At 40.4% G+C, this 20,997-nt stretch overlaps 4 protein-coding genes across 6 annotated transcripts; all 4 read right to left on the reverse strand.

Annotated features, from left to right (window-relative positions):
- Positions 1 to 3,844: 3,844 nt before the first annotated feature.
- LOC116199605 (60S ribosomal protein L26-1-like) lies at positions 3,845 to 4,503 on the reverse strand. The gene has a single exon (XM_031530030.1). It carries the CDS (start codon positions 4,428 to 4,430, stop codon positions 3,990 to 3,992), a length of 441 nt encoding a protein of 146 aa, XP_031385890.1. The 5' UTR covers positions 4,431 to 4,503; the 3' UTR covers positions 3,845 to 3,989.
- A 479-nt stretch (positions 4,504 to 4,982) lies between these two features.
- LOC116199604 (mitochondrial outer membrane protein porin 2-like) lies at positions 4,983 to 7,747 on the reverse strand. Its single transcript, XM_031530029.1, has 6 exons — positions 7,586 to 7,747; positions 7,364 to 7,431; positions 6,311 to 6,421; positions 6,112 to 6,198; positions 5,810 to 6,018; positions 4,983 to 5,554 (listed from the first exon to the last, which is right to left on the reverse strand). Exons 1-6 carry the CDS (start codon positions 7,632 to 7,634, stop codon positions 5,248 to 5,250), a joined length of 831 nt encoding a protein of 276 aa, XP_031385889.1. The 5' UTR covers positions 7,635 to 7,747; the 3' UTR covers positions 4,983 to 5,247.
- Positions 7,748 to 8,357: 610 nt separating this feature from the next.
- On the reverse strand, positions 8,358 to 14,880 carry LOC116199603. 2 transcript variants are annotated; one of them, XM_031530028.1, is made up of 5 exons: positions 13,660 to 14,880; positions 12,483 to 12,947; positions 11,314 to 12,369; positions 10,287 to 10,464; positions 8,358 to 10,144 (listed from the first exon to the last, which is right to left on the reverse strand). In XM_031530028.1, the coding sequence occupies exons 1-5, from the start codon at positions 14,746 to 14,748 to the stop codon at positions 9,156 to 9,158; spliced, it is 3,777 nt and encodes a 1,258-aa protein (XP_031385888.1). In that variant the 5' UTR covers positions 14,749 to 14,880; the 3' UTR covers positions 8,358 to 9,155. The 2 variants fall into 2 exon arrangements, with proteins under 2 accessions (XP_031385888.1, XP_031385887.1); XM_031530027.1 differs by having other exon boundaries at positions 10,284 to 10,464; positions 13,660 to 14,879.
- A 2,995-nt stretch (positions 14,881 to 17,875) lies between these two features.
- Positions 17,876 to 20,716, reverse strand: LOC116198941 (cyclin-D5-1). Of its 2 annotated transcripts, XM_031529217.1 has the most exons (5): positions 20,335 to 20,716; positions 20,022 to 20,108; positions 19,629 to 19,920; positions 19,133 to 19,269; positions 17,876 to 19,012 (listed from the first exon to the last, which is right to left on the reverse strand). In XM_031529217.1, exons 1-5 carry the CDS (start codon positions 20,614 to 20,616, stop codon positions 18,803 to 18,805), a joined length of 1,008 nt encoding a protein of 335 aa, XP_031385077.1. In that variant the 5' UTR covers positions 20,617 to 20,716; the 3' UTR covers positions 17,876 to 18,802. The 2 variants fall into 2 exon arrangements, with proteins under 2 accessions (XP_031385077.1, XP_031385078.1); XM_031529218.1 differs by lacking the exon at positions 20,022 to 20,108.
- Positions 20,717 to 20,997: the final 281 nt, after the last annotated feature.

Below are 20,997 nucleotides of genomic sequence, written 5' to 3' on the forward strand. Positions count from 1 at the left end.
ACCGCGCGTCTCTCGTTTGATAGACGCGTCTATTAATGGAGAGACGTCCCCGCATGGGTTGTCTTCAGTTGAATTAGAAAACGCATACTTTAGTTGGTGATATATGATAGCCTTATACCTGTAGTCGGTGTATGCACCCGCCTACATGGACCGCGCTCCCAAGGGAAACATAAGATATAGGACACGGGGTGGAGACACGGTGGCACCGTACGAGGGGAGGCTTGGCTTGCTGATTAGAGCGAGGCCACGCCACGCGCTGCCTTTATTGGCGTGGGCAGAATCTAGATAGCGAGGACCTTTGGTGTGCTGGCGTAAGAGTCAACCTACACGTGTTACCCCGAAAAAGAAGATAAAAGGGTTTAACACGTGATTCTCGCCAATCTAGTTTGAGAAATCACCCGGGCCACCCACGCGCCTGTGAGTGAGTGTTCGTTTAAACTTAACTAGACATTGGCCCGTGCATTGAGTGAGCTTATTATGCATTTTATCTGTATAATTTTTTTTTTATATATGACTATGTGCCTATGCAAAATTAACTATAAAATTATGTAATACTGTAATCCCAATATATATATTAGTCCATTCATGCAATTTCTCCTTCATTATATACAACTAGTTTTTTAAGGAATAGTTCAACTTTAATTTTTTTAATTTTATAATTTTAATAAAATATTCTTTATTGAAAGAATTTAAAATAATCCGTGAAATTTCTTATTATTTATTCATATCTTCAAATTAATTTATATCTTTGTCTATTAATATGTCTCATTGAATGCACCAATTCTCTTTTACTTATGTATATTAGATAGACTAGGTTATAGATTATACATGTACGCTGAATTTTGTCACTAATATGATTATATGGCATCAACATTAACGTTATGATTTTTGCTGGTTGTCATAATTGATCTGGTCGACGGCATGTATCAAAGTTGAGTTAGAATGTCAAGATAGACAAAGTGCAGCTCGGCATATTGTGCAGGCGTATGAAAAAATTGACGAAATTTTAGTTTATTTAACATTCATAGAGAATCATTATTTGTTCAAGATTATTTTAATATTAATTCATGAATCGATAATTTTTTTTATGTTTAAGAAAAAATTTAACATTGATTTGCGAATCGAGTTTTCTTTTATTTTCAAATTTCAATACAACTGTCATGAAGGATTATATTCTCAATAATAATATCAAATTCTCTAACCAATCAAACGGATAAATTTTCAAAAAATTAATATCATAGTACTTATATCATTATTCCGACTTTTATATATTGTTACAATTGATTTCTTTCAAATTTTGACGTTGACTTGCAGCGAAACGGACTAGTATTTGGAAACGTGAAAATCATGAGGGCACTATTCATTCAGGACCCAATAAAATAAATAATTAAATGAATATATATATATATATATATATATAAACAAGATACAAGGTGGGACCAATCAGATGGACTCAAAAATGCTCCTTTTTTTAAAGAATTATCTAGGTTTTTGAGTTTTAAAAATTTTAAATTATCTTTTATTATGAAATTATCAACAAAATATTTTAAAATTATTTTCGATTATATTATCCCATCTAAAAAGACCAATAATATCATTAAATCTTTTAAATACTATGATAATCTCCAATTGAATGCAATATAAATATTCTGAATGGAATTTCCTAAGTTTTATTTTTTAGTTTCGAAATTATTTTTAATAAAAGATAAATTTTTAATAATATCTCATCATAAAACTCTATTTTTAAATTTCGTTAATTTTTATAATATATATAACATAATGTATTTAAAATAAATGAAAGGATTTTATAATACGTATATATATTATTTAATAATCTTAAAATTTTAAAATAAAAATTAATATTTCATCACATAAATTTTAACATCAAAATAAGTATATACTCATATATAATATAAATATATTAATAGATTATTTTAAAACGCTTGGTTTCTGGTGTAATTTAGTAAGTATATATTAATATATATTTTTTGAGGAATTTTCTAGGTTTTTATTTTACTTATTGTTATTTTCGAAATTATTTTTAACAATTTTTTTTAAGATCTCATTTGAAAATCCAATTTCTTGATTTCTTTAATTTTTATAATTTATATAACATAATGTATTTGAAATAAATCATAATGTTTTGTTATATGCATAGATATTTTATTTAATAATCTTGAATTCTTTTAAACTTGAAATTAATATTTCATCACATCAATATTAACATAAAAATAAGTTTATATCAACACATATTTTCTGAAAGGATTTTTCTAGATTTTTAGTTATTTTTGAAATTATTTTAAATAAAAATATTTTTTAAGATATTTTATTCTAAAACTGATCTCTCGATTTCTTTACTTTTTATAATTTATATAACATAATGTATTTAAAATAAATGAAAATATTTATTATATGTATAGATATTACTTAATAATCTTGAATTTCTAAAATAAAAATTAATATTTCATCACATCAATATTAACATAAAAATAAGTATATATTAGTATATATAATATAAATATATTAATATATGACACCCGAGCAGCGGCAAGTGACCAGAGGCCCATAGCAGAATCAATAGCAAAATCATTCGTAACCTCGAGGAAGGGCTGATCATCAAGAAGTAAAGCCACTTTCCACTATGACGCCATCAATGAACCTATGAAAAACGGGAAACATCCTAGAAAAGGCTGCTTCGAGATATGCAAATTTCAGAAATATGGAACAAGCAATAGACGCAATGTAGCGGCAGGTACGGATAGCCAAAAGACTCATGGCTCTTTACAAGGACCCTTACAAATCAGAGTGCTACTCGGATCACCCCAGTAGCAGCATGTAGCCATGAAGAAAGCTTGTATGACGGAGAAGCTTAGTCGTCGCATGGAAAAGTATTTCCGCGCCGACAAAGTCGCAACAAATGACAACACTACATATATAAAATGATGGGAAAACCATTCCTAAACCAGAGAAGCAGCCGACCATTATAAAGAAACTTGCCAATACAATTGCCAGACCTACCAGGAACGTCATTGTGAATATATCCTAGAAAGATCGATAATAAAGCCACTTTCTGCTATGATTCCATTACTAAACCTACCAGAAGCATGATACATCCCAGAAAAGGTCGATCCGAGAGATACGAATCTCATAAATATGGAACAACTAACGAATGCAATGACAAGTGATCCCGACCATCAGCTCAGAGTGCTACTCGGATCACTCAAGTAGCAGCAGCATGTAGCCACGGAGAAAGCTTGTATTATGAAGCAGCTGAGATGTTGCGTGGCCTATCATAGTATTTCCATGCTGAAAAATTCGTGGCAAATGAGAACACTATCTCTTCTTAATCGACGAATAAACCATCCCTAACCTAGAGAAGCAGTCAATCGTTGAGAAGTAAAGAGAATTTCTATGATAACATTGTTGAACCGGGAATGTGAATATATATCCTAGACAGTTAAATTCTAAAACTGTAAATTTCGGATATATTGAATGACTAACTAGCGCAATGAAGCAAGAAGTATGATGCCGGAATACTCGGGGCTCATCAGGTACAGCTGATGACAAAGGATTGCAATGGAATGTCATATGAATCACAGTACTATACATTGGCATTGGCTTTCGACTTTCCTCTCCGGCATATCAAACACACAGGCGATGATGTTCAATGAAACTCTCGTGTAACTTCAATTCGAGTACTAACATATCCTTTCCCAGCATTGCTTACCGTCGCCTCTAAATCAATTTATCAGTCGATCCACAAATTATTCAAAAATCAAGAGATAAAAGCAGTCAAATTTGTGCAAGAAATTAGCTACTAATCATTCCCAAATTCAGCAGACAATTCAGGCAAAAACTAAATAAGGTCTCATATAATAAAAATCTGAACTGTTTGCAGCAAAATTCACTAAAGAAGGCATTTAAGCTGAGAGTCGATAACATGAAAAACCAATGGCGATATGATAGGAAGAACCCTGAACGAGACCTCATCAGTCGACGTTTTGCATGACATCCTCGGCGGTGAACTTGGTCCCCTTGTCCTTCTCGGCGGCGGCTCTGCCCTTCGCCTTGCGCTCGAGCAGCGATTTCCTGTCCTTGTCCAGCCTCAGCTTCGTGATGACGACCTTCGAGGGGTCGATCCCAACGTTGACAGTGGACCCGTTCACCTTCTCCCTGGTAATGCGCTCGATGTGGATCACCCACTTCCGGCGGTACACCTGGACGATCTTCCCCTCCCGGCCCTTGTAGGTCCCCCGGACGACGAGGACCTCGTCATCCTTCCGGACAGGCATCGACCGGACATTGTGCTTGGCGCGGAGGTCGGAGCTGAGAGGCGCGCTCATCAGGACGCGGCGGACGCTGGACGGCGCCGTGAAATGCGCCTTCCGGTTCTTCCGGCGGGAGCTGGAAACTCTGGGATTGTACTTCATCTTCTCTTCTTCAGCCGCCGCTAATCTGCGTAGGGGAAGGGACTGGAGTTTCTGAGGAGAGGGCCAAGCTAGGGTTTCTGGGGCTGAATATATATAGTGATGTAGTTTGCACTTGGGAAAATTGCAAACTCACCCCAATTTGGGTCAGGCTGCAGTGTCCCCCCTAACGTGTCATTTTGAGCATTGAACTGCCTAAAGTTTGTGATAAGTTTCAATTAGGTCTCTAGATGTTAAATTTTGGTAATCGGCTCGCTTCCTCCATATGTCCATTCTCATGGAGGAGGCAAAAGGCATTCAGTGAGGATATACTAAAGTTAAATAGTGCAAAGATGTATAGGGTTTATGAGAATGTAAGTTGATAAGAAGCGCAATAATTTATGCTATCGTATCTTATTTATAATGAATATCGAGTTAAAAAGGTTTAATTGTCTAAAGCCAATAATTTATGTTATCCAATTCAAAATACCAGTGTCGGTCTTTGTAAAGAGAATAGGGTACTTTTGACACACAACAAATTAGGGGCCAAAAGATTGAAACGAAAGGAATGAATGAAGATCAGCAAAACCAAAAACAGAGTGCACTGGAATTCGAAAAATTCTTCTATCGGCCAAAGCTTCTATGAGATCTCACGGTTCTGCACGGAACAAAGAGTACAAATCCACGACCAAACAAATCGAGCCAAAATATCACTGGCCATTAACCAAACCACGACATCTTGCAGAACCTTATTGAGCTCTCCGAATCAGAATTCGAGAGAAAGAATGACAATAAACCTTCGGACAGACAAAAACCACTTTTCATAGGCAACAAGGTCACACTATGGGACAAGGGCAATGGACACGCCCAGCTTAGGAGTTCTGTCCAGAGCCTTGGTGTCAACCTCGCCCGAGATTGTGAGCAGAGACTTTGGGATGAGTTCATGCTGGAGTAGAGCCCCGAGCTTCCCATTGTTGTTGAGTTTTGCCTTGACAGTTGTTAAGGGGTTCACGACATATGATCCACCAACAGTGATTGTGTTCTCGTTCATCGAGAACTTCCTAGTGATTTCTCCTACAGCAGCACTCTTTTTCAATTCATCAAGATAGTGAAGGTACGATGCTCTAATGGAATCACCTTTATCTCCCCTGAGAAGCAAAAGGCAGCCGGTTATAAAGGTAAAATCACCCTCACTAATGGTGCAGGATTTCTGATCAGTATAAGAAAAACAAGAGAACCCGTTGCCCATTGGGGGTAATTACGTTGTGCATAAAGAAATTATTTTCCAATTCACTGATTATTGTTTTTACTGTCCTCTTAACATACTGATAGGGGAAGAAATAGTTTTGTCCTATATGTTGGGAGAAAGGATCAAAATTGAAGAACACAGTCGAGAGACTTACAAGATGATGGAAGCACAAGAGTCGGGCTTTGACACACTCACTCCTGCAGTGTACTTTGTGAAAGTACTGGATGTTGTGTCATAACCTGCCTCTGCACCAAAAGCAATGCTTGGAGTTCCAATGGTAGCAGAAACATCAACAGTCGGGGCTTGCTTCAAAGAAACTGCAGTTGTGAAGGTCGCATGGTGATGGAAATATTGAACCTCCAGCTGCATTGAAAAGATTAAGCCACTAAGAGTTAATATCAACGATAAGAATGAGTGCTAACTCTTCCTAGTCCAATAAGTAATGAGAGATTTTACCTTGCCAGAGTCAAAATCAGGAAATTTCAGGGATGCGACGGTCTTTGTTGAAGGGACGATCTCTGTGAAAGTGAGTGTAGTCAAGACCTGTCAAAATAGAGAGAGCAGCATCAGATGCTCAGTTACAAAATAGATTTCTATTAAATTCAGCAGAAGCTTCCCATAGAAGAAGAATAGTTAGATGAAACAAATACTCGACCTTGGAATCTGTGTCGACGTTGACATCAACCAGCAAATTCTTGTACTTGTACTTTGCTGCTACATCACCTGTTGATAATCCTCCTTTCTTCAATGCTGTTGACGTGAGAATCTGTCAGAAGAGAAGGTATCAAGGGAGAGGTAACAAATGTTAGATCCGGAGACCGCAGAAAGCAAGGAACAGTTTAGGCTAAAATACACCAGTGATGTCACATGTAAAGGAACAAAAGAACATAAACAAGGCCAGACCGAGTAGCTGAAAAGAGGGGCTGAGTGAAAAACAGTCTTATTGTTCTTATCCTGTTACTCATAAAGAAATCTGCCAATGTTGGAGATGATTGGTTTGAGTTCAAAAAGAATAAAACATCATTATCCCTTTTGCCCCAGAAACTTGGGGAGGGATCGGTTATATTTGAACAAAGGAGTTAAAGATACAGATCAATTCCCTGACCATTAAAGCAAGAACTAGATCCTCGCTACGGTTTTAATTCAATTGTTACAACTGTTCCGATATTTCAATAGCTCAGCCAGCAAAATCATGTCACATACAGATCCATAAAGCAGCACCGGGCTCAGGCCACATCTTTCAACCGGACCTGATACCCCAAAATGCAGCAATCAATTTGCTCGAGGCATATCAACTGCCATTCCCCCATTACCAGTTCGCTAGAGGACTATCCGATGATATCTCAGGGTAATAACAGTATACTATTGCCGACAGCAGAGACGCAGAGATTGAAGGAGCAAATAGCTATTCAACTAAGGTTTCTAACATCTCTACAATTTACAATTACTTACTTCAAAGCATCTAATTTCTCAAGCATGGCTTAGCTGAAAATTTCAATCAGAGCTCTAGACACCATCGGACGACAATTCACACAGCAAACAGACGATGAAGTCAACAGGAACAGTGACAGGCTGCTGCCATAACATTCCAGCTCGATTCATGGATATCACACAAATATTCTAATAAAGGATCCAATCCATCTCCCGACAGAACCAGAACAAGACTCCAATCGAATCGAATAAGGCTACAGGCGTTGCAGTGACATACCACTCCATTTTCGCTGCAAGTGTTGACCGAGAACTTCTGATCGGTGGTGTAGTTAGCCGTCAAAATATCTGCAGGCGAAGAATCACCGATCCACCATCACACAAAACAGATACAGCTCGATTCGATAAATCTATACACAGAATCCGCGCAAAATGGAACGCCGAGAACGGTCAAGCGATGCGAAATTGACTACATGTACGCAGACCACGAGCCGCACAGTACCTTTGGCCTTCTTGCCGATGTCAGTGAAGAGCCCCGGCCCTTTGCTCATCTTGAGCTGTCGACCTCTGCTACACGCAGTGAGAGAGAACGAGATGGAGAGGACAAGGAGGGAGAAAGAGATCTGCAGAGAGCTTTGGACCGCGAAACTGCGACTTCCGATCGATGGGGAGGTGGTGAGGGGGAAGCTGTGACGGAGTTTAAACGACAGGCAAAGTCAGACCATCGATTTAGATTTTTTTTTAAAAAAATTTGATTATTATTTGTAAATTGTACGGACCAAATCCATGGGAAAGGCAACTAATGGAAGTGGGAACGAAAGAAATGAACCTGCTAATCTTTATTTTTCGATAAGTTTGAAAAGTAATCCTACATATTGGTTTATTCTAGAAAGATATTTTTAAACAAAAATACGGTGTCTAATAGTAATTCCCATATCTTTTAGAAAATGATTATGGAGGATTGTCCGCGCGTTATGAAAGAATCACATGACTCGTTCCGGCAATCGACACGACAGCTTTTTCAAGCATGATTACCTCCATAAAATCGATCAGATTCGCTATGAAAAGAAGCTCGAGAGAAATGCTCAAAGGGATAACTTTAAAACTTACAAAATAATCCCATGAAATCATCAGCGACTTACCAATGTAACAGAGTCAGTTGGGAATTTTTGGCCTCTTCTCCAGGAATAATACCCCTGCTCGTATCAATTTTAGACCTTCAAAGCCCATCCCATTTTACAATTTGATCACTCGGATCGAATGGATCCCGGCCATCAGTTCAATATCGTAGGGTTAGATTGATCGTTTGATTTGGCCCTGCAATTGTCTTTCTCAAGTTCAAAGTGATCCTACGACAGCATTACACATACAATGCATAATTTCCATAATGGAAAATCGAGTGCTGAAAAGGGACGTGACTTATATGGCTTCCACAGGAATCTTTTGAGCGCCAGCAGTGTTGCATCAAGAGACCATCCAATTGCAGCCTGAGGCTTAAGCGCTAGAGTTCCGCCGAAAACGGAAGAGGTGGAGCCTGCGTTCTTCATGAAAGTACAACAATCCAGTCGCCTGAGCGATCATGGCATCTATTCACCTGCACCTACATATCTCCGGCTTACAACTTGAGCCGAATTTTGTGCTTAAGATAGGAATCCAGGAATCCTCTGCAGGCCGTAACATCGCCGAGTAATCTTCCTCATCAGACTGCACAGCCAATACTTGCCTCATCAAGAAAAACTCTTATACATAATGATTGACAACCCGATCCGCGTCCATAAACCTCAGCACATGATATGAGGTTCATCTCCAGGCGTAGAGCTGACAGCAACTCCGGGCAAGAACCCCTTTGACAGGGAATGAGATATATGGAATTCTCTTTAATACATGGTCAGATATGGTAAATGGCTCCATCCATCGGATCAGCATCGCTCTGGTAGACTGCTGCTCAAACCGGAGTTCAGCAATTCAACGGCTAATTATTGTTTTCAGAAATGCAAAGAACGAACACCAGCAGATCGTCAAGGATATAGTCTTGGTCGTACCACAGTGTGGCAGGGGATTACGAAGCCGATCTATTCTTCTTCCATTTCTGATAATCTCCCACTCTCATACAAATGATATGTCCAAACTGGTTCGAGCAAAGCGAGTGCAGCCCTCAACTTCTCCTGCCCACCCTGGCTGCTTCCCTCTTCAAGTCGCTTCTCAATCTGTGGGAAAATCCTACATAGAGAAGCCAGCATCATGTCAAATGTGCCCCAATGCCGATCTTCTTCTCGAACTAACTTCACACACACAAATCTTATCAGCCCCAAAACCAACCCACAGTCATTCCTCTCGAGCCCAATGGCCGAACCGTCCAAAAGGACAGCCCCAATGGCATCGGTCAAGCTCCGATTTTCTGCCACCATTTTAACTGCCATTGAAATAAACTTCTGGAGCACCGAGTGCTTCTCTGACTCTGAAGTCCCAACTTCCTCTGCTTCTGAACTGGTTTCACGAATCTCCTCTAGTACAATCTCTGCTAGCACAGAAAACCATGAGGGGAATTTTAACTTAATGTGCTCAAATAATGAAACAGATGCATCTTGCTGAGTCTCCCTGAGCAAATATCCGGACCCCAGAGCCACGATCAGATCAGGAAGCCAAGGCTTTAATGCTGTGAGAAGACTCGATGCATAACCTGATCCAAACTGTAACTCAATGTAGGTGATCAGATTAAGCAAACAGTTCGCAAGGTTGAAAACTTCAAGCAACGGTTTCAAGGTTTCATTGGGATCTTTGAGGACTAAATTGAGCAACTTCAGTGCAAAGGTGAAGGTGCTTTTCAAGCATAGAATTGTTTCCTTCAATGCATTCTCTTCCAACCGGGATATAACGCTAAACTTTTGCCCAAAAGCCAAGATGTGCTGGATAAATGCTGCTGTAAAGTCCAAGCACCTCTTAGAATCGCAGCAACCAACTCCCAATGTGAAGGTGTCCACGATGAACTTGAGAATTGTTGTTAACATCATCACCTCCTTTGCCATTAAGCATGAGCTTCTTTCCGAAGCATGTAGAGCTCCTATATTAGCATGGAAAAATAGTAAATATTATTTGCAAGTGGTGTATCGGCAAGCTACATGGACAAAATGATTATCTTTGTACTGAATTCTAATAATATTATTTATATGCTAATATAATCAACAGTACAATTTACTCACCACCTTCATTATTTGTAGAGACATCTGCTGCTGCTCTTCGGTCTTTCTTTCCCCGTGAACGAGTTTTTCTGCTGCGATCCTCATTAGATTTTGGAGAAGAAGTTGCTGGCTGTGCGTCAGATGCTTCAAACAGCTTCTGTGCACAGTTCAGCAAGTGATCCATTGTCTGATCCAGAATTGTCTGCTAGAAAACGGCCAGAATTACCCACTGGCAAGAGTCTATAGATGCAGAAAAAAATTGAATCTACTGAAATGAAATACTTCAAAGATATCCAATTCCAGCAAAGATTACATCAAAAATGGAAGAGGAAACTAAGATATTTGGGAGCCGCTGTCTAAATACTTTCTTACAGAGCCACTAAGCACTCAAGTTTATGTTAAGAAATCATTGTTAATTGATAAAATGGCCATATTGATCATCAAATGCAAACCATAAAAAGTAGAAGATTGACATTTGACTGGTGCAACTTCCTGGCTAATTATGAACCCCAAACATACCGATAACATATTAATGCCGTACGCACAATACAGAATCAAGACCTTAACAGGAAGTGAAAGAAGAAAGCTTAGATGAATTCAGTTTTTATGGTGCTGCAGTGAGGAACAACTAATTAAATCCTTACATTTATGTAAAACCATGGCCTACACTACCCTTGTGAAATATGAAATCATCCCCTCCTCCACTACAATACTCTTGGCTTCTCCTCATACATGTCTCGGGGAACAATCACCAAAGAATAATTTCATGACTTAGAGACGCCAGATAAGATAATTTTTAGTAGAATGTTCCAAGAATTTCATCCAGAAGAGATTCGGACTGATTCTGCAGAATTTGAACAGGTGGAATGTACTATTCTTTAGGCATGTTCACCATTCATTCAGTGTAAATACTGCACTTCTGTGCCCCAAGTTGTACTTAACATGCATATAAGGCAGATGAAGTTCAACCAGGTAACTGGGGTTATAGTTTTTCTTGTGTAGTAAGACAATTTTGAATAGCCGAGCAGTCCAAAGGAGATACGAGGCTTGCCTCAATGAATGATCCTGAAGCACTGCCTCCATCGCTCCTCCTTATGTTGAAACCTTGTGCAGCACTGTTTCTCATGCTCATATGCAAAGCAAGAGAGGTATAAGCTAAGACAGGGTATGCATCCATGTACTCAGAATGCGAGCACTCCAGCATGCTGACCTCGGCAATGACCTTCAAAGGGAAAAGGAGCGCCTCCAGGTTTTGGTACCCCAGAATAGCAGCCCGAGGGCTCTCATCAGAAAGGAGGTCCTTTATTTGCCAGGCTACTCCTATAGCAATCAAATAATCCTCCTCAAAGTTGGATGACTTCTTCTCACCAGCTTTCCACTTAGCTGAAAGCTTGACAGTAGAATGAGATTTCTTCCTTTTGATTGAGGAAACACTGTGCTTTGGCAGCTCAATACCAAATTTGTTATGGCAACGAAAAGCTGTTTTCTGCAGTAGCTTTGTAAAAGCTTCAAGCACATCATCTATCTTGTTGCAAGAGAGCAACAACTTGTGAGCAGCCCTCACTTCATCTTGCCTTTCAACGTTCTGATTTATGCCAACACAGTTAATTATTGTGCCCATGCACTCTTCAATAAGCCCAGATGCATCATCAATGAATATGGCTGAGACAAGGCTAAACACAGAGGATTGAGCAAGTGGAGTTGGTGCCACAGAATACAAGTGCTTCAGCCTATCGCTGTGAAACATTTCCTCAAGGGTGTTCTTGTAACGAGGCTCGTTCACAAAATGCTTGCAAAGGTGAGAAGCAGCACAAAGGAAGCCCTCAATCTGATCTTCATTTAGTTCATCAGATTGTACAACCAAATTAATAAGTACTTTGAGAAGTTCCATGAGAGACTTCACGGATGGGACCTCAGCAACAACATACTCACAAAACTTTGCTCCAGCCACAGGAGATCTCTTCAGAAGTGTTACACACCGACTGCACGCCTCTTCAGAAGTTACATTGGAGGGAAAATAGGATGGTGTAAGCAATCTAGTGATTTTCTGAGCAACTTGTGGCTGATCATTTGCAAGAGTCGGTAATAATAAGTCTAACCCCACCACCTGTGGACAAAAATCAGAAGGTTAAGAAAGATGATAAAAACTGCTACTTGAAACCCTCATCACAGAAGGCTGCTACTGACATTACATCCCTATCAATTGCTGGTCACTTTTACCTTATTGAACTGAAAAGCCCGGATATCTCTTATAAGGAGGAGAAGATCTGCTACAGCGACCCTGATGGAAAGAACATTATCCATAAGCAGACGACCAATTCTTGGTAAAAGCACCTTCAGAATTTCATGAGACTCTGGATTGCCCATCAAATAATTAATGCCATTCAACGTGGAAAGCCTCACAGCATTGCAAATGTCACGGGACATGTCATCAAAGATTTTTGTAAGAATATTTGTAATGGTTGACGAAGGAATAATCTCCCAGAACAAATGGAGGATGCGACAACTTCCTTCAACTGCAACTGCTCTTATATCAGGACAATCGTCAAAGAGCAATTTCTCTAACAGATAGAATTGCTTATCGAGTAATGAGTCCTTGGCCTCCTTCGTTGAATCAGGGTCCTCTAGAGGGAACATGTCCAAAAGTAAATGCAGCGCATTATGCCGAACATTTGAATTTGCAACCTGTCAAAAGAATTATGCAGCAAGTTTACATGATGATTCCACCAGATTGACATGTGACTTAAATAAATATCATTGTATCACCATATAATCTGCGACTGTAAAAACAATAATTATATCCAAGACCTGCCAAGCTGGCCAACTTTTTATACTTCTGTTATGTGGCTTGCCTGTAAATCCGCATTGCTATCTGATGCCCAAAGTGAAGATCAATGGCTCTTTTCTCAACAGAGAAGGAAAAATCATGGATTTTTAACTCTTAAAGCATAATAAGCAGTTGACATTTCGATTTTGATCTGACTATGCTCATACGGTAAACACTATTCTTTAATGGGTTTGCTGAAAAATCCCAATATATTTACAATAAATTGGGATTTATTTAGAGCTTAACCCTCCGTTAGGATCGAGGGAATGGAGGGAAAGGGAGACATCCAATATAGCCGATATTCTATACCCAAGAGTAATACATAAAATACTGCAGAAGGTTCATCGAGGATCATTAGTACATTATCTTCAATAAAATGAGGAATGAGAATATAATCAAATCAACCTAAATGCACTCTAAGACTACGCTAACATGCTAATCAGAACAGCCTCTTGTATTTATGCATTAGACAAGAACAGTCGCCAACTCAAAAACCAATATCAGGGGTAAAGACTGCCATGTTCATGAATCGTGATATTCTCATTACCTCAAAGGTAAAATGATCCATACCTGTAGAGACCGGAAAATTACAGGCTCAGTGAGGCGAAACAGAACCTTCTCAACCCCATCAACAGTACGTTGATTGATAAACCCTCCCAAGACCCTCCTAATGAATGCTGCAAAAGCCCGGGAACTAGCGTGAATAGCCCCTTCAATCAACCCCTGCAAGAAGCAATTCTCTATCGCATCTCTTGCATCTCCTTCCACCCCCTTCCACACCCGGAAAATTATATCTCCATAAGCCTCCAGCATCGATTTTTTGCCAAATGGAATTTGAGATCTTATTATCGCCAAAGCTTCCTTCATGAGCTGGTCGCTCAACCCAAATAAGAAGGCCACAAACTTTATCCCATCCTCCGTCTTCAAATAAACCGGCGCAATCACACACCTGATCAACAGCAGCTTCAGATCCTCGATGCTCTCGTCCTCGAAATCAAACAGAGTAAATGCCTCACGCAGCGAGTACACTCTATGCACGTCGACCTTCTTCTTCAGAGCCAGGGACCTCGAGACTAGAAATGGCAGAAACTGTGATATCAGCGACACTCGCTCGGGCAAATCTTCATTCCACCACTCCTCACACAAGCTCACGATCTCTGCCGATAAGACTGAATCCGATTCAAAGAGGATCAGATTGTCGTGCAGTGCTTTCACCGCAGGCAATAAGTGCTCCACTTCAAAAGCCTTCTTCGGGCTTGAGACGCACAGAACCATAACATGAGCGAGGACTTGGAGGCGCTCCAGGATCTTCTGCCTCCGCTGGTCGACACTGGGTCCCTCGCTGCTGGGACTGGGCTCTTCTACGGTTTTGGAGTTACGCGCTGACCGGCGGAGCCGTTTCGAGGGAGGTGATTTGGAGGTGCTGGGGCTGGAAATGGGAGATTTTTCGCGAATGTTTTTGAACGAGAGGATCGTCTCGGGGACAGAACGCTGGAGAGCGAGAGGGAGAGCGGAAGAGAGGGCAGAAGATTGCGGGATGGAGTGGATTAGGGGTTTGAGCGTGGGCTTGGAGGACTTGAGGTTGAGCTTAGCGACGGCGGCGAGGAAGTCCTCTGCTGAGGACTGGAGGGATGACCGGAGCCGCTTCAGTTCCGCCATCGGAGGGAGACCTTCAGGAATTCTCAGGCGAGGGATTGCTGACTTTCTCCGTGCTTGATTCTCAAACACTTTCCGTTTCCGACGAATTGGAAATCAGAAAGAGAGGGAAAACGTGAGGGTCTCACCTTTTCAAAATCTTTTTGGGGGCAAATTCAAAGAAACGTTTTCTTCCCCCCCGGAAAATTCAAAGAAACGTTTCAATAGATGGGCTGAAAAATAGCGAGCTGGCCCGTATCTAGGCCCACTTTAACTGTCAAATTACCATCTCCTTGCTCGACCGAATCCGTTCCGCAACAATTGTTTTTGGTTCATTTTAGCCCCTGAAAATGAAGTCATCGACTAATCAACCGGTTTTCCTTTGAGTATTAAGACTATTTCATCAAAACAGGATGTAGTGCAGTAATGCACGCTCTCGCCTAATAACCAAGGGGTTCCATGCTCGATATTCAATGGGATTGCATGTACCCCTTTTAGGGCAATTTTCACTGCTTATGAACCCGAACTTGGGGGATTTATCAATGACCAGGAGGAAGCTTGGGTGAAACTAAGTGGAGGTCCAAACCGACTGATTTTGAAGAATCAGTGGATGAGTTGTGGTTAGGGGTGAATGCCACTCAAACCGAGAGCTAGTCGGTTCTCCTCGAAATGCGTTGATGCGCAACAAAGTTATTAAGATTTATATTTCAATAGTACTAAACTTACGAGCCTCATTTATAACCGAAAAAATAGTCTATTTCATTCTTGGGATGAAAATATTGTTTAAATTGTGCCTATTTCTTAATTTTTCTATCAACGAGATCCTTTTATATATACATCATGATTGTCATTCATTACATCAATTTGGTCTCTCAATTGATCAATTTCCTCATTTCCCTTTCACTTCGAGGAGTGAGAGGGAATGGAGGAGGGTAGGAGCTCCCTTCTATTCATGTAACTAAGAAAAGACTAAGAAAAAAATTTTAAAAATGAAAAGAAATTCAAGAAAAAATGGGGCGAAAAGAACCTATTTGATGTTACCGCACATTTCGGTTAAAGGCAAATGGTTAACTAATGGAGGGACCTAATTGAAGCAGTGAGGGACCAAACTGATGTAGTGAATAACCAAATTGATATTGTAAGGTGCGACTTTGATGTAATGAGGGACATAATTGATACAGTGAGGGACAAAATTGAAGTATGGAAGGACCCAATCGATGCAAAAATTAAGAGAAATTCGATTAATGGAACTTGTCTATTTCAGAGGCAAAAATTTTATATTTACTCTTTTCTTTTTCTTCCTGGGCGGAAGTTTTTATATACGAGGAAATTAGTTGTTTGAGGACCATACAATTTGCTCTATGCAATGATCTTCAATCTTGACCAGTTGGACAATTTACTTTCAATCTACCCCGTACCAAGTACTTCCCTCAATCCAAATCGTCGGGTTCTTACCCGTTTGGATACTTTGGAATGCTTTGGGACGATATAATCTGGCAAGGATTAAGGAAAATGAGAAATTGTGATCCTTCCTATCCACACTCTCCATTTGCAGTACACATTTATTTTATGGCCAGGTAAAGTACAGAAACTCTATTAAACATCGGCTCGAAGTAAGCTCCCAGCTTCACGGGCGCTCTCGCTGCAAACAACTTTTGCCAGGATGAATTCGATTAAACTGATCCAAGATATTTGCGATCTGCAGAGGGATGCAACATTTAACCGGGAGTTGGATATGTGTAATGTTGTGACGAATTGAAGTAGAGCCGCAGGAGTACAGGGACAACAGAATGGCTGTGTATATCCAAAGACACTTATTGCTGGGAACAGAGATCCCACCCAACTGCTGTTTTGTCCTGGTACAATATGCCAGGCTGTATTTCCTCAGAGCATCCCTCATCATGCTTATGCAGTCCACAAATGGACATATATGTATGTCAGTATGTGTATCATTGCCAACACAAGAGTCATTTTTCATACTCGGATGGAGACGGGTATCACCATTTTAATGCAAAATGACGTTCCAATTTTTCTATATGCTTACCAGTTCCCTGTAATACACAAATTCGACTAGCCGACAGCTGATACGGAAGACCGGAACCCCGCTATGTGTAATCCTTCTGGCTCTATGTAATCGGTTCAGTCTAGAGTATGAGCGGTGAACCGAGCCAGAGCGTACCATGGTGGGATGGAGCCTCTGACATGAGCCCTCATCCCAAGAAGAAAAATGGTCTCCTGTAAAGGGTTCAATGATGGTAGAGAGGGGAGGACCTACAAAAGCTTCAATGGAGGGGGGAAAAAGGCAAACTATCATCATTGTATTTGTATCTAGAGTTTCAAATTGGATTGGTGAAATCCATGGCCTAGGATGTTTGCATTAAGAGGTTGATTATGAGTGTGATGGACATTATTGACCAAGAGAACAAGATTTCTTTAAGCAGTTGGTGGACCATTCTAATTCCTACCCCCTGATCCTCCGAGGCCTCTTGTTAGAAGAACAAATGACAAACCAGTCGGAAAGCGGCATTATTTAGTTATCTGGTGGCAATCGAGTGCCTCAATGTAATTCCCAAGCTTAGGGAGAACTTAGATAGAAGTAGGAAGAGCATAATATTTAGAAGCTAACAAGAAAAACTCTCTAGAACGACTTATTGAATCATTCATTTTTATTTAAAGTATCAGCGCGTATTACTTACCATTTGGTAGAGAAATATACTTCTAAGTAATCCCTCAAAATGCTTGGAGGGTCATATTTGATTATACATTTATTAGCAAAGTAATCCTTAATTTCTTTGTTAAGCATGTGATAAATAGTCAAAACATTATAACGCCGTTAAGATGTTATGATAATAATTTTAAACGTTATGTAACTTTTCTTCCGGCCAATCTGGGATGAAATAATCTACTGATAGAGTCATAAAAATCTATGAAACAAGTACTAGTCAATTTAGTTCAAATAAGTACAGTGTTAGGTCGTATGCCATAAATTCGGACACTTTGCTAACTCGATAAATCGAAAAGGCCACGCCACTTTATCGAAAGCAAGGGGACGACCCCTCCAAAATTCGAATCAAATCCAATCACATCAAATCTCTTCATTCCCTTTATTACTTTTATTGGCCCCAAATCCAACTCGAGGTACCACATCAAATCAAACACAAAAGAGGACAATTCCTCATGCCTCCCCCTTCTCCATGGCCTTTCATTCATTCCCTTTTTCTTGAAAGGCACATGAAGCATCCCAAGCTCCCTTCAAAATGTAGGGACTCCCTAGCTAAGGATTTGCTTGCACAAGATGTCCCCCTCTTCACAATACAAGGGGGGTTCAAAAGCAAGAAAGACCAAAAAAAAACAAAAAATAAAAGGAAAAAAGATTAAAAGGAAGTGGGCAAGTAAATGTGAATAGCAGCAGCATTCATCAATGCAGCTACCATAACCAAGGATATAAACAAATATTCATCAGTTCATGACGGGCTTCTGGTACTTCCTTCTCCCCCATCTCTTATCAACCTCAACCTCTGTTCTGCCTCGATTTTGCCCCCGGGTAAATTGTAGTTACATCCCCATCAACTGTAGAGTGGTTGCACGAAAAAACAACAGAAATGGTCCATCTGACATCTCAATCGGTTGTCAAAAATCATACGATGCCCGATAAAGATGACCCATTTTTGAAGAGCTAACTGTATGTTGCCTGACTGTTCATACGCACGTGGGTAGCAAGCTGAATGAAGATACTCTTTTTTTGAGCAAGAATCTTCATCTGCATCCATCCCATGCACCGGCACCTCCCATTCTTCCGAGCAGTCACAACCCACCACTTCCATTTATCACTCCACAGTATACATTTCTGTCCGGAAATATCTCGCCGATGATTACCGTGTGACCAAGTAGGTATCGAGGCACTCGACTCGTCTTTGTCCAACACTCTTTTCTTCCACTTTTATTGGGAACTGGAAGATGGAACCACCCATCAATCCCTGTAGTTCCCAAACCAATTTTTTTGGGGTTTAAGTACTCACATAAAGGCCTATAATATAATGTAAATCTAATGAGCAGCCAAAAAAAACTTTCCTACTAGCTATTGTTTGTTTGCTTTTTTCAAAGGTAAATTTCGGTCACTGTCACTGTTGAATTGAAGTCTCCTCTTCAAACCTCCAACCTCGGGTGTCAGGGGAGGAGAATTCCTAAAAGCACACATTGAGGAAGGAAACAATCTCCCCCTTGGCGTCTTGTTCTTACCCTTCCTCTTTATTTCCTGCATGAGGTTATAACTGGAAATTACGTGTTCCTGCCGCAAAAAGGTTAAAACATTTGTCATCCGTGTATTCAATTAATGATAGAAAATGAAAAAGCGTATTCTTAGAAAGTAGCGCGATATAAAAAAAATACGGAAAGAAAGTGATCTCACGTAATGTTGAGACCCCCATGATGAGATGACCCCAGTTTTCAGCTCCACCGCTTTCCCGGTCAATTGGGCACTTGAGGAGGATGCTAACACTGCAGCAGCTGCAATAGTGGATGGCCGATAATCCACCAAATTGATTTCTGCAAAAAAAAAGTCGATAATATCTCGTTTTTAATATCGTCTGCTTTTGCATATTTTCAACCCCAAAAAATGAAAAAAAATAAATGATATGGACATGAGGATTTTCCCACGAATATAAACTACCAGTTAGTAAGAACAACAAAATATCGGAACCCAGACTGAGCTACCATCCATCCATTAATAAGACTTTTATGATTTCTACAATCCTAGGAGAGTCGGACTTTCATATTATCAAATATCAATCGAAATAAGATGATGGACGTTTCACGAATGATAGCATCGAACAGACATATATTGAAGACACGGACCATTTTGGAAACCTTTGAATGGAGAACTAGATTAATGAACGAGTGCTGACCTTTTGATGCTAAAAAAATGAGCTCCACGGCACCAGTGAACAAATCCATCCCGCCTGATCTCCCCAACAACTTATGGATGAAGAAGTTGAGGTAAGCGAAAGGAGTGATCGAACCCATTTTCCAGTCCAAGGTGTGTAAGATCAACAGCTCCATCCTTCTAATCACCCTGCTCTCGAACTCGTACTTCTGCGTTGGAAAGCCAGAAAGGGCAGGCACGTCACACTCTTCCATCTTTGCCGCTAAGGACAGGCAGGCCACTGACATCAACCGGATGGCCCACAGCTTCCCATCCTGCTGAATGTTTTAGCAGTCAGAAAACGAGGTTCGAAATTTGATAACAATATCAGAAACTGATTGAGACCCAGTTGCTGAATCGGTATATTGTAACTTGCCCCGATTGATCTTTTCGCAAGGAACCGATCGAGGTAGGTGACTGCCAAGTATGCTGTCCGGTAATGGAACCCGAGAAATAATCTTGCCTGGATCAATGAAATCGGCACATAAAATTCGCGCTTCAATCTAATCATTTGATTCAGTACAAGGAATCCAATGATTAAAGACAACACATTGAACTAGAAACCGATCAACTTTGTGGTTCAATCCGAGGCATTTGGCCCCCGGTGAATCCAGAGATGCACAAACTGAATTACGTAGAGCACAACATTGTAACTGGAACTTTTAGGTGAAGGGACAAGAGAGACTGACACTAAGAATCCACTCAATCGAATCCAACCGAGCGTGCCGCCACCACGCGGTGCTCTCGACTGAGTGCCTGAAATGAGACAGGCACAGCACCGAGGCCTCCAGCTCGTGCAGGGCCTCTCTTCTGATCAGGTTCTCAACGTACTCGTCTTCATCTTCGAAGACATGTATCGGTACTGGCACGGAGCCGATGTTCTCCTTATCATCATCGCCGTCATCCCCTTCGGCTCTGTTAAGGGATGATTCGGTTTCTTGGCACAGGAGAGAGGTGTCTGAGTCCTCCATTGATGGACTTTTGCTCTCTTCTTCTTTCAACTGCTAAAGTCACAGTTGAGAGAGAGAGAGAGAGACGGAAGAAACCGTGGGGAGTGAAGACTCCTCTGCCGCCAAAAAATGAGCGGGCGGGGTTCAGATGATATAGCAATAGACAGGGGCATTAGTAGTTGTACTGGTAATACGACATCGTATGTTCCTGATTACATCACATGAAGATACTACTTTGACCTGTAGAATTTGTCTTCAGATACAAATATACTACGCTCGAACATGAGTTGGTTCATGTGATGCGATATTTATTTCCTAATACAATATCTCATTTTCGAGACTTCTGAATAGATAAAGTCTACAATTAATAGAATTTTATCCCTTAATGGACTGACCGACTCG

The sequence above is a fragment of the Punica granatum genome, chromosome 3 (genome assembly GCF_007655135.1).
Source record: "Punica granatum isolate Tunisia-2019 chromosome 3, ASM765513v2, whole genome shotgun sequence".
NCBI classification, from domain to species: Eukaryota; Viridiplantae; Streptophyta; class Magnoliopsida; order Myrtales; family Lythraceae; genus Punica; species Punica granatum.

Excerpts from the sequence above, each read along its gene's own strand:
- LOC116199603 (XM_031530027.1), bottom strand. The coding sequence starts at position 14,748 with ATGGCGGAACTGAAGCGGCTCCGGTCATCCCTCCAGTCCTCAGCAGAG. Across the intron at positions 12,948-13,659 it reads TAATTTTCCGGTCTCTACAG|GTTGCAAATTCAAATGTTCG; the intron begins GTATGGATCATT and ends TTCTTTTGACAG. Across the intron at positions 10,145-10,283 it reads CTCTACAAATAATGAAGGTG|GAGCTCTACATGCTTCGGAA; the intron begins GTGAGTAAATTG and ends ATGCTAATATAG.
- LOC116199604 (XM_031530029.1), bottom strand. The coding sequence starts at position 7,634 with ATGAGCAAAGGGCCGGGGCTCTTCACTGACATCGGCAAGAAGGCCAAA. Across the intron at positions 7,432-7,585 it reads CATCGGCAAGAAGGCCAAAG|ATATTTTGACGGCTAACTAC; the intron begins GTACTGTGCGGC and ends CTTCGCCTGCAG. Across the intron at positions 5,555-5,809 it reads TCTTGTGCTTCCATCATCTT|GGGAGATAAAGGTGATTCCA; the intron begins GTAAGTCTCTCG and ends TTTGCTTCTCAG.
- LOC116199605 (XM_031530030.1), bottom strand. The coding sequence starts at position 4,430 with ATGAAGTACAATCCCAGAGTTTCCAGCTCCCGCCGGAAGAACCGGAAG.
- LOC116198941 (XM_031529217.1), bottom strand. The coding sequence starts at position 20,616 with ATGGAGGACTCAGACACCTCTCTCCTGTGCCAAGAAACCGAATCATCC. Across the intron at positions 19,921-20,021 it reads TTGCGAAAAGATCAATCGGG|GATGGGAAGCTGTGGGCCAT; the intron begins GCAAGTTACAAT and ends AACATTCAGCAG. Across the intron at positions 19,013-19,132 it reads CATGGGGGTCTCAACATTAC|GAACACGTAATTTCCAGTTA; the intron begins GTGAGATCACTT and ends TTTTTGCGGCAG.